General features: G+C 41.0%; 2 protein-coding genes across 2 annotated transcripts; both read right to left on the reverse strand.

The window, feature by feature from the left end:
• Window positions 1-2,662: 2,662 nt before the first annotated feature.
• LOC119661378 (intraflagellar transport protein 43 homolog) lies at window positions 2,663-3,837 on the reverse strand. Its single transcript, XM_038070697.1, has 5 exons — window positions 3,679-3,837; window positions 3,418-3,614; window positions 3,326-3,355; window positions 3,144-3,266; window positions 2,663-3,082 (listed from the first exon to the last, which is right to left on the reverse strand). The coding sequence occupies exons 1-5, from the start codon at window positions 3,715-3,717 to the stop codon at window positions 2,824-2,826; spliced, it is 648 nt and encodes a 215-aa protein (XP_037926625.1). The 5' UTR covers window positions 3,718-3,837; the 3' UTR covers window positions 2,663-2,823.
• A 6,619-nt stretch (window positions 3,838-10,456) lies between these two features.
• Window positions 10,457-11,526, reverse strand: LOC119661497. The gene is made up of 3 exons (XM_038070863.1): window positions 11,325-11,526; window positions 10,846-11,262; window positions 10,457-10,785 (listed from the first exon to the last, which is right to left on the reverse strand). Exons 1-3 carry the CDS (start codon window positions 11,419-11,421, stop codon window positions 10,613-10,615), a joined length of 687 nt encoding a protein of 228 aa, XP_037926791.1. The 5' UTR covers window positions 11,422-11,526; the 3' UTR covers window positions 10,457-10,612.
• Between the last annotated feature and the right edge of the window lie 226 nt (window positions 11,527-11,752).

The raw sequence follows: 11,752 nt of genomic DNA on the forward strand, positions 1-11,752 counted from the left end.
CTCCTCTTTCCTTTTGGGATTCAATGATTTGCAGTGACGAACCAAAGTTGAACTTATCCGGTCCTGATAGCAGAACTTATCTGCTCCCTGCGTCCTCCCAATAAGGAGTCGGATCATAGATACACCAGGAAGCCGGTGAACTTTGGTGGCGCTAGTGTTATGATGTGGAGTTATTTCAGCCAACATGGAGCCAGGCTTATAGTCAAGGGCAAGGGGAAACTTAAAGGTTTAGCCAACCGGAATTTGCTGTCAAAACACCTTCTAGCATTCCTGGAAACCTCCCGTTATCAGTTTATTCAAAGGCAACTTTCCAGCAAGACAATGCGCCATATAAGTCAGGATTTCTACACAAAGGGCTCAAGGATGAGGGTATTTCAACTATGGACTGGCCTGTATAAAGCCCGGTTTTAAATCTAACAGAAAATTCATGGGCAATAATTAAGCGGGGAGTTATGACACTGAAATTAACCACTTTGCAACAATTTTGGGCAGTCATCGAGTAGGGGTGAAAGCAGAATCAGAAGACTGTATGCGGAAAATTTGTGGTCTCTATATACCGACGATGTTTTGCGGTAATTTCATAAAAAGGATATCCAACCAAATGTCAAAATATGGTTGTGGAAGGAAGAAATCATACAATTGGTATGATTCTGGGATAATAGAGTGAAGTTAATTAATATTATTATGATTTCGAAAAGTTATAATAATAATAATAATCGTTGGCGCAACAATCCATGTTGGATCAGGGCCTTGAAGTGTATTAGAGCACTTCATTCAAGACCGTAACGGTACACTAGGAGGCAATGTGGTCAGCATTGCGCTCTTCGAAAAGTTATGGCGTCTTTAAATGCGTTTTTCTCGAAACCACGTTTTCGAAATCGGCGAACAATAGAACTCGAAAGAGTGTTCATCCAATGGATGTGAAAATTTAACTGTATCTTCTTCATTTAATTATCTAGTGAAGTACCAGGTGTACAAGCTTAAATCCGCTGTTTGCTCACAGATCGCATCAGTGAGCATATCAAGCTGCTATGACCACGCCCTATTTTTGTTTAGTTCGACATTTGTCAACAAATGTCAGTGCATATCATCAGCAATTTCATGTAAAAACATATTTTTTTCTCTTCAATAATCATGTCCAGTTTTGCTCCCGGAAAGAAGCATTTGCGGGAGGCTCTGTTTTTTTGCTTCAATTTGAAGATATCAGCCACTGAATTGCATCGAATGCTTGTGGAGACCTATGCCGACAATGCTCTATCGGAAACAACGTACCGAGAATGGTTCCGTCGATTCAAAGATAGCGATTTCTATCTGAGCGACAAGGACCGTGAAAATCGGCCCGGGAAAGTTAAGGACCACGAATTGGAGGCTCTTTTGGACGAGGACGATATTCAAACGCAGAAAATGCTCACCAAACAATTAAGTGTCTCTCAACAAGCCGTTTCCTTGCGTCTACGTGCAATGGGTAAGGTTCAAAAAATCGGAAAATGAGTGCCGCATGAATTGAACGGCGGGATGGAGCGGCGCCAAAACAAATGCGAAATCTTGTTTGCCAGACACAAAAAAAAGATGTTTTTGCATCGGATTGTGACTGGCGACATAAAATGGATTTATTTTGAGAATCCTTAACGAAAAAAATCGTGGGTTGAGGCCAGCGACATCTTCTGCAAAACGAAATCGCTTCGGACGGAAGACGCTGCTGTGCGTTTGGTGGGATCAGCAGCGTATTGTCTATGAACTGTTGAAACCTGGTAAAACTGTTGATGCCCACCGTTATCACCAACAACTCATCAAATTGCATCGTGCTCTGAATGAAAAACGGCCGCAATATTAAGACAGACATGAAAAGCTGATTTTCCTCCATGATAATGCTCCGTCGTACACATCGAAAAAAGTTCGAAACTACTTAGAAACGCTCAACTGGGAGATACTACCCCACCCCGCTTATTCAGCAAACCTGGCCCCATCCGACTATTATCTGTTTTCGCCGATGGGCCACTCGCTCGCTTGGCAACATTCCGATTCTTACGCAAACGTCCGAAAATGGCTTGATGGCGTGATTTGCCTCGAAAGATCAACAATTTTGTTGGCATGGTACCCATAAATTACCCGAGAGGTGGAAAAAATGTGTAAATAGCAAGGGCCAGCATTTTGGATAAAGTTTTCTTTGGTTCCTATAAAAAAAACGTGTTTTTCTTGAAACAAAAAACAACGGATTAAGCTTGTACATCTGGTACATTTTAGGAATTGATAAAGGATTTTTTTAATAAATTTTTCAAGTCAATTTTTTTTGTTGAAAAAGCTCAGCCATACTAAACACAGCCAAGATCACCTGGAGGCCTTTCATCATGCGCCCTAAGGCAAAGGAATATTCTAACATACATCCTCAGACCTTAAAACTGACCCACAACGATGAAGTGAATGTGAGAGGCACTACCATCTTCAAGTCCACCCAACTACTGGCCTATGATGCTGAACCGAGCCAATGGTAACCTCGATTTTTTAACAGTAGAGCGAAACCTTATGATAGTTACGTTATCAACTTTATGTAACTCTCTGTACAAATTTCTCAAATGTTCTATATGGGGGAAAAAGTTCTGATCAAAGCATTCATCAAGATTTGTTACAAATTTGAAGTGATTATATTGTTCTTTTACTTTGATTTTACTCATCTCCTCATTTCTAAAGATATTCACAATGTATGCACATGTACAATCGGGATTTAAACTATTAACTTAGCGATTGTTCGCAAGAATTTGATTGGACGCAATGAAAAAAAAAATAACTTACTTGGTTTGTTATTTCCATATACTTATAACTAACTTATGTAACAAAAGGCGTTTGAACATCCTCTGAAGTGTCATTTTTTCCTGATGTATTGTTATCAACATGAATTTCCGCTGAAACTTCTGTAAATAACTTTTCCCATTCCCATGGCTCGTCGGGTTCATCAAGTTGAGCTTGTGACTGCAAACACTTTGTAAGAATAGCCAAATCTATATCCTCAAGAGTAGAGAACGCGCTCTGCTTCAAAAGATCTGAATTGAGTTCTTTTAGAGTCACAGTTCGATTCGCCGAGACACTGCAATAAATTATAATTTCTTTAAGAGTTTTTGAATAATTGAGAGGGGTTAGGTATTTACGAAGGTGCTTCTACGACAGTTGACATTAGAAGTTCTTCCTGTATATCATCCAGATCCGGAATGACTGGTATATCGTCCAAAAAGTCATTATCGTTGATGTTAACTGCCGAACTAAATCTTTCCCTGAAAGTTGTTTGTATTTATCATATCACCATATTCAAGCACTCACTATATGAACTTACTCTTCAATTAAGTTTTTATTTGCTCGGTTTCTGAAACATAATCAACATTATAGTATTTCGACTCCGAATTTCTACCATAAACATTAATTTACTTGCCCGACTTGAGGCCCGATTCAGCCCAACCTCCGGACTTCTTTCCTTTTGGAGGACTTTTAAGAAATGAATCACTGCTAGGACCTCCTCCATCAGATCCTACATCGAAATCAATATCCAATGATTCTTCACGCTCCGAACTATTCTGTGAGCTTAAGCTTTTCTGCCCAGCACGACGACCCATCTTTGCGGTGGTCTAGAAAATGCAAATCATTTAATATGTTAATTTCACTTTATTGATATATTTTTATTTTACAAACCTTTCTAATTGAAATTTTCAAATCTTCAGCCCAATCCATGCCTGGTATTTATATCTTTTTTCGAAAAAACAAGAATATCTCTGGAAGGGCCAATTTACTTGTTTACTCAGACAATTTATGTTTACGCTCGGGTTGTCATGACAACAGGTTTTAGACACCTGGTGGATTAATTCTGGACAGGTAACCGGTTAAGTGAAGAAAAATGTGAAGACGCATCTCTCTGAGGCGGTGTCTGGCGAACTTTTTACTTTACTACTTTGGTAAAAGATGGAAGAATGTCGTTTCCATTCTTTTTCTAATGGAGTGCGCTTTTCAATATAGTCCACTCGTAATTTAAGCGTAGATATTTAGCACTAGCAACGAGACACTAAACGATAGAAAAGTGCAGTAAGCTGCGCAGTAAAGTATTTATTTCTCATGAAAAAACTGCTTTTGAAAAGTCTGATGGCAGTAGACGCGAATTCGATGTCGGTTTCTAAAAATCATTGGCTGCGAAGTTTCGCCATTTGGATCTCGAAAGACCAACAAAGAATACTTAATTAAGCCACACACTAGCCGAGCTTCAACAGGAAGTTTCCTGTGGGCTTTCCAACCAGGGCAGAGTGGAATACCAGCCGAAAAGATAACAAGTGACTTGTGGCAAAGATATGGGACAGTATTGTTAATCGGTGGATCAAGAATGGTCTGCGTGTGTATATTCCAAAGGGAGGTACGAGCCGATGGTACGATTCGAGACACAAGCTTACCATAGAGATTCTGACTGACCGTCCACACTCAGTGGCGAGTACAGAGACGTCTCTCGGCGCGCGTAGTCGACGTCCCACTGGCAACCGTGAAAGGTAGAATTTACTCGTACTACTTACCAGCTGCTGAATTTAGATGGCGAAGTCTGCCCTGCAAAAGTCGAGAAGGATTTAACCCTCCTATTGACTTCAAGGAAGGAAAAAGGAAGCCTGGGAGAACCAACAAGTCTGTGAACTAGAAAAGTACAGGGAGCAACCGCACCAGGCGCGGAAGTTTTACCAACAAGTCAGCAGGGTGAAGCCTTATATACCTCGATGCTCATCCTGCCGAGACAAAGAGGGAAATCTGATTTCCGACAGAATGGGCATATTGGAGCGATGGGTTGAGTACTTTGATGACCTACTGAACAACCAGAACATCGGCGAGTTGGAGTTCCCGCCCACTAAAGACGACGAACAAATACTGCCACCACCAAGTATAGGAGAAATAGTGCACGGACTAAAAAATCATAAGTCGCTGGGAGCCGATGGAATTACAGCCGAATTAGTTAAATATGGAGGCGACCAGTTATACCAAGTGGTTCATCAACTTTTAGTATTTAATAAATTATATTTTATTTAAACTTAATTTTATTTAAAAAAAAAAAAACAAAGTTCTATTCATAAATCAATACATTTCATAAAAACTTTTTAAAATTCAAATCGTAAACGGAGTGCGAATGCCGATTTCTTTTTTGGGTAGTTATCCTCAGTAGTAGGTAGAAGTCTAGTAATTATTTTTTCTTTATATGACATTCTGCGGTCCACTCATGGCACTCTGCTCTCCACTCATGTGGCGAGGTCTAAACTGAGTGGAAAGCGTCGGTGGGGTCATCTGTCCGCTCGCATTCGAACATTCAAAATAAATTTCGAATGCTGTGAATCCTGCTGCGCCACAAACTTGTGCTCAGGGTATGGGACAGCGAATCAATGCCTGATGATTGGCAACGAGGCAGGTATCACGTCGCTGAGTACCATCTATAAGATATTCTCCGCTATCTTGCTAGGCCGGATAGCCCCATACGCCCAGAACATCATTGACCCATACCAAAGAGGCTTCACTCCAGGCAAATCAGCAATAGATCACATTTTCTCTCTGTGGCAAGCGATGGAAAATCTGTTGGAATATGGACAATAGTTGCACCATCTATTCATCGAGTTTAAAGCCGCCTATTACAGCATCACATCACAATCATGAGAGAATTCGGTATCCCAATGAAATTGATAAGACTGACTAGGCTGACCCACCAATGTGCGAGGCCAGATAAAAGCAGCAGGATCACTCTCAAGACCATTTGGCATCAACAACGGTCTACGATGCTGATGATATCGACATCATGGGAAAAACGACCCGAGACGTACAAACTACATTCATCCAGATCGAGCAGGCGGCGCGAGATCTTGAGCTGCACATCAATGAAGGCAAGACAAAGTATATGGTGGCAACGTCAGCATCGAAAACCAACCAACCAACAACATCAAACCGCACTGGTCAAACAGGAAGAATATGGATAGGAGACTACAACTTTGAAACGGTTGATAATTTCTCCTATCTAGGGTAGAAAATCACAACCGATACAAGCTATGACGATGAAATCCGCGCACGGTTGTTGGCTGCCTACAGAGCCAATTTCAGCTTACAAAAACTGCTTCGCTCGAAACGTCTCACCATAAGGTCAAAGCTCTTACTATACAAAACAATGATCTTACCAGTCCTTATGTATTCCTCGGAGATCTGAGTTCTTAGCAAAAAAAAAAAACTGCGAACTCTTAGCCGCGTTCGAGAGAAGAATCCTCTGAAGAATTTTTAGCCCCCTACATGAGGATGGACGATTCCGTAACCTACATAACGACGAAATCTATGAGCGGTACCATGACCGTGAAGTCGTGGATAAAATCCGGTTACGGTGGACGGGTCACTTGATCCGTATGGATGAGGACGATCCAGCCCGGAAAGTCTATAACGGCAATATCTATGGTAGAAAAAGAAGACGAGACAGATCTTGCCTAAGATGTAGCGATGGTGTAGGTCAGGACGCCAGACAGCTTTTAGGGATATCGAATTGGTGGAACTCGGCGCAAAACCGGGATATCTGGAGTTCTTTATTAAGGCAGGCCTAGATCGGATACCGGTTGTTGCGCCGTTGATGATGATGATAGACTATGTGCAAATCTCTATGTGGCCCTACGACGATAGCGAGAGCCGAAATTATGGGCGATAGTTCATATAAAATACACGATCTATCGATTTCTGCTAAGTTTTCCAAATCTATCGAATGGTTACTTCGAAAAAATAAGTTTTTAAAAGGATTCTACCAATTACTGGTTTGTTATTTCAAAGAAAATCACCAAAACGATAGGTCGTGTATTAACTGTGTAACTGTGGTTCGATGATAGAAAAGCCCACATAAATGATAGTTCTCGAGCTCACCGTATTAAAGCGATGCAGAGAAGAAAGCAAATGAGTTGGCGTAAGATCTTTGGATAAAGCATTCTCAAAATGTTTATGGTCAATCTGGAAAACAAATATTTTAAATACTAGCACAGAAAGGAGAAACTAGTGTTGGAGAAATACACTAAGTTGAATGAAATCTTGGCTATGTTGATTGATTGATTTTGTCTAAATTATTTGAAATAAACCATGCCGCTAGCCTCATCATACCCTATAATTTGCATTGCCAAAGTTGAATAGAATAGGAAGAAATCCACAGGCATTTGCTTTGGGATTGTCCAGCTCTAGCCAGAAGCAGGTTGTGAATACTAGATATTAGCGGCTGTTTTTCTTTCTAAATGCTACAGGTCAGCTCTGAATATTTGAGCCATAGTAGTCATGGAGCGGCCACTGATACCTACCCATCCACCATCGTTAAGCCAACATTGCAATAGTTCTTTGGGATATTCAGAGTTTTAACGTTTCATGACCTTACTATAAAAATTAATCGAAGTCTTAAAAATAGAAAAAGGACATTTCTGGGGAGCTCCTGCCAGCGTAGGATTTTAGTCTTTCAGCAAATACAACAAATTTCATGATAATAGTTTGACACCACTTGATCATTTTGTGTTGACAATGTACAAGACAACTGCTATATGGAAAACTTGAATGTTTATTAAATTGAAAATCTGACTCCGATTATGTTGTTTATAAAGAAAAAATCCTTAAGGGCGAATTTTCTAAAGAAGAATATAAAAACTACCATTATGTGTATTAATTTCCTTGTTTGTTGGCCTCATCGTAATGGCAGCAAAAGTAGGGACCTGTGCCATGGAGGATACATGCAGCAAAGATGGTGAGCGTATCGACGATTTTGTGATTCTCACTTATACTTGTTGAGTTTATTAAAGGAGGAAACCACATTAATAGGTCTTTTTTCACTTATTTTTTTTTAGTGGTAAGAATTAATTGGTTGAATCGAATTTGAACATTATATTAGTTATATTCTGAACAACTTTTGAAAGATTTAATTCAATAAGAGAGACTGACGGACAGCTAAACAGTCAAACGACAACAGAAGCAGAACAACGATTTGCGCATTTTCCCATGGAACGTGCGCTTCCTGTACAGAAAAGGAGCTGCCAAGCAGCTAGCCGATACCCTGTCCCAATATAGGGCTGATGTAATAGAGTTGAAAGAGATGCGTTGGACAGCAACCGGTTTTCTGAAGCCCATATATTATAGTGGCCATCCAGTAAGCCGTGTGCTCGAAGTAGGTTTCCTAGTCAACCAAAAAATGAAACCTGCTGTTATCGGCTTTGAAAACATAAGGGCTATGCACGAGAAAAATTTCAAAATATAAGCCTCATTAAGGCCCCTACAGAGGAGACTGCAGACTCGGAGAAGGGTATCTTTTATGAGACGGTAGAACGAACCCCCAAAGCCTGCCCACGGTATGATATCAAAATCATATTTGGAGATTTTAACAGTCAAATGGGGACGGAGACCGTTTACGGACAATACATTAGCTTGTACAAAACTAGCAATGACAATCGGCAACAGACTATCCAGCTAGTAGTATCGCATGAAATTGTTGTTGGAAATACCTGGTTTGCGTGGAGAGCGGTCCACAAACATACACAGGCGTCTCCAGATGGGACCACTTTCTACCAAATTGACCAGGTGCTAATCCCGCCTCTCAGCCTTGACGAATGTCAGAACATATAGGAGGGCCAGTATAGACTCGGACAACTATCTCGTTTGCATGGTGCTGCAAGCTCCAATAACAATACCACTTTGAATTTCTTTTGGCAATCAGGTGAGAGTGAACACTGAAGCCATCCATAACAGAGTCCTCCGTTACACATATAAGGGAGAAATGGATACGTATTGCGGCAGCTAACAAAGGTCCTAGAGATGAAGCATCAACAAATGATCTTCATAACCACCTGAAGAACTTTATCATTGGTATGCCCCCAAACATACTTGACCCTAGCCGCAAATAAGTCGGAACGACTGGTTCGACGATGAATGTAAACTAGCAACGGAATGGAAGAATGCTGCATACCGGGCAATGATGAACTATCAAAGAACGCGGGCCCACCCAGAGACAGATCCCAAACTTCGTCGAATGGAGAAGCGACTTCACAGACGGAAAAAGGAAGCCTGGGAGAACCAACAAGTCTGTGAACTAGAAAAGTACAGGGAGGAACCGCACCAGGCGCGGAAGTTTTACCAACAAGTCAGCAGGATGAAGTCTTATACACCTCAATACTCATCTTGCCAAGACAAAGCGGGAAATCTGATTTTCGACAGAATGGGTATATTAGAGCGATGGATTGAGTATTTTGATGAACTGCTCAACAACCAAAATATCGGCGAGTTGGAGGACCCGGCAACTGAAGACGATGACAAATCCTGCATCGAAGAAACAGTCCGTGCAATCCACTGGCTTAAAAATCACAAGTCGTCAGGAGCGGATGGAATTATAGCCGAACTGATTGAATATGGACGCGACCAACTACACCAAGCAGTTCATCAAATAATACTCAAGGTGTGGGACAGCGAGTCAATGCCGCCAACGAGGCGTTATCTGTCCCATTCATAAAAAGGAATATATCATGCAATGCAGTAATTATAGAGGTATCACGTTGCTGAGTACCATCTATAAGGTATTCTCTGCTATCTTGCTAGGCCTGATAGCCCCATTGAAGAACAACCCAAGATGTACAAATTGCCTTCACCCTGAGCTTCCCATTAATGGAGCCAAGAGCCAAAAACGAAAAAACCAACAATATCAAATGGCACTGTTCAACCAAGAGAAGTAAGGAGAGGAGACTACAACTTTAAGATCGTTGATAATTTTCTCAAGGGTCGAAAATCACTACCGATAATGAAATCCGCGCACGGTTGTTGGCAGCCAGCAGAACCTATTTCGGCTTACAAAAATGTCTCCGCTGGAAAATCTCACTGTAGGGTCAAAGCTCTTATTATATAAGATAATGATCTTGTCAGTTCTCATGTATTTCTCGGAGACCTGGGATTTTGGCAAGAAAAATTTCGAAATCTTGGCCGTGTTTGAGAGGATAGACGGAGCATGGACTATTCCGTAGCCTACATAACGTCTAGTTGTGGATAAAATCCGGTGACGATCCAGCCCGAAAAGTCTATAAGCGCAATATATATGGTGGAAAAAAGGCGTAGGCCAAGACGACAGGCAGCTTTTAGGTATATCGAATTGATGGACCTCAGCGCAAAGCCGGGATGTCTGGAGTACCTTACTAAGGCAGGTCTAGACCGGATACAAATTGTTGCGCTCTTCATGATGATGATGTGCCGTATATAACTTATGAAACTTAGGATCAAGGAATTGAGCACTACCACGAAATGAGCTCAAGTTCCGTGAGGAGCAAGGCAGACAGGAACTTCAATCATTGGGTGTTAATCACTGCCGTGAAACTCGCTTTAATGACCCGTTTCAAATCAACAACGGTAAAATCGGCAGAATTGGAAATAACTCACCTTTGTGCACTGCTGGATTCCATCTTCATTCAGAACACTGAGCTTCAACATATGACACTGTCTATTCTCATAAATGTTCAAGCACAAAACATTATGTTTTCTCTAAATTGTTTCTTAGCATAGTTTTCTTCGTAATATACTTAATATTAAAATCACAAAAAAATTAGCTAGCAACTATCACTTCACGGGCAAAATTCTACTATGAACTTCCGCCCATTAATTTGTGTCTGATCTGCCACCGCAGCTCAGAATGATCATTCTCGCCAGGCAACTGAGGTTTGAATCTCTCCCATTCTCGTTGATAGAACTGATAAAGCTGTACAGGATCCTTAGTTCGTGGCGGTTGAGGGTGCGGAATTTTAGGCCTAATCCCTAGAAGTTGAAATAAAAAAAACATGTTTTCTGCTGCTTCTTAACACATTTGCCACTTACACATTCGATTCTCTTTCTGATCCGTTGAAGATCGTGCTGATCTGCTAATTCGTGAAGATTTCGGGGTTTTAGGCCGTCGTCCAGTGTCCATAGCGGATTTCGGTCTTTCCGTATTTGTTGTGACCGTTGTAGAGGCCGATTGCGGTCTGCTTTTAGTTTCCTTTATATCCCCTGGAGGATTCTTTATCTGGTTGCTTTCTTTGAAGATGTTCCGAGGTTTTATTTTTCGGGATGGCGATGAAGGTTTTGTTTCTGTCTTCTTAGCGCTAGTGCCATATTTGGCTTTGATGCTAGTGGTTTGGTTCTCATGGAGCTTGCTGAAAACGTCCTTCTCATTTCGGTTGCCATCAAGTTCGAATTGTTGAGCGTGTAAAACTGCACCGATTCTACTCTCATATTTGATAAGTTTCTTCAAATCTGAAAGGAATAAATTTACTTAATGCCAACCGTCATTCACTGCATATTAGCAAAACGCAAACCTTTAATAAATTCCTTCAGCTGCTCTGCGGATATATTCCGATAACCCAGGGCATTGAGATGTGTCAAAACTTCGCGTGCATCAAATGAAACACTCATCGTGCACGAATTTCCTCCAAACACCACTTTATTATCTTCTAAGTCAGAAAATCGCAAGTAGAAACGCGAAGCCGGTGAAAACAGAAAACGGCGAAGTGCAGATGAAACGTCTAAAATGTCAATTCAAAAAGTTTCGCATGCGTGCCGGAAGGTGGAACTCTGTTAGCTTAGTAGGGCAGGCTTAAAAAAAGAGAAAATAAATGCCCGGAAATGAGCGGGAAATATGTACCGGATTTTCTTTAGTTTTTTTTTTTCTGAAAGGAAAAATTCCTAATAATAATAATAATCGTTGGCGCAACAACCCATATTGGATCAGGGCCTTGAAGTGTGT

This window comes from Hermetia illucens, chromosome 1 (assembly GCF_905115235.1).
Source record: "Hermetia illucens chromosome 1, iHerIll2.2.curated.20191125, whole genome shotgun sequence".
Classification (NCBI taxonomy): domain Eukaryota; kingdom Metazoa; phylum Arthropoda; class Insecta; order Diptera; family Stratiomyidae; genus Hermetia; species Hermetia illucens.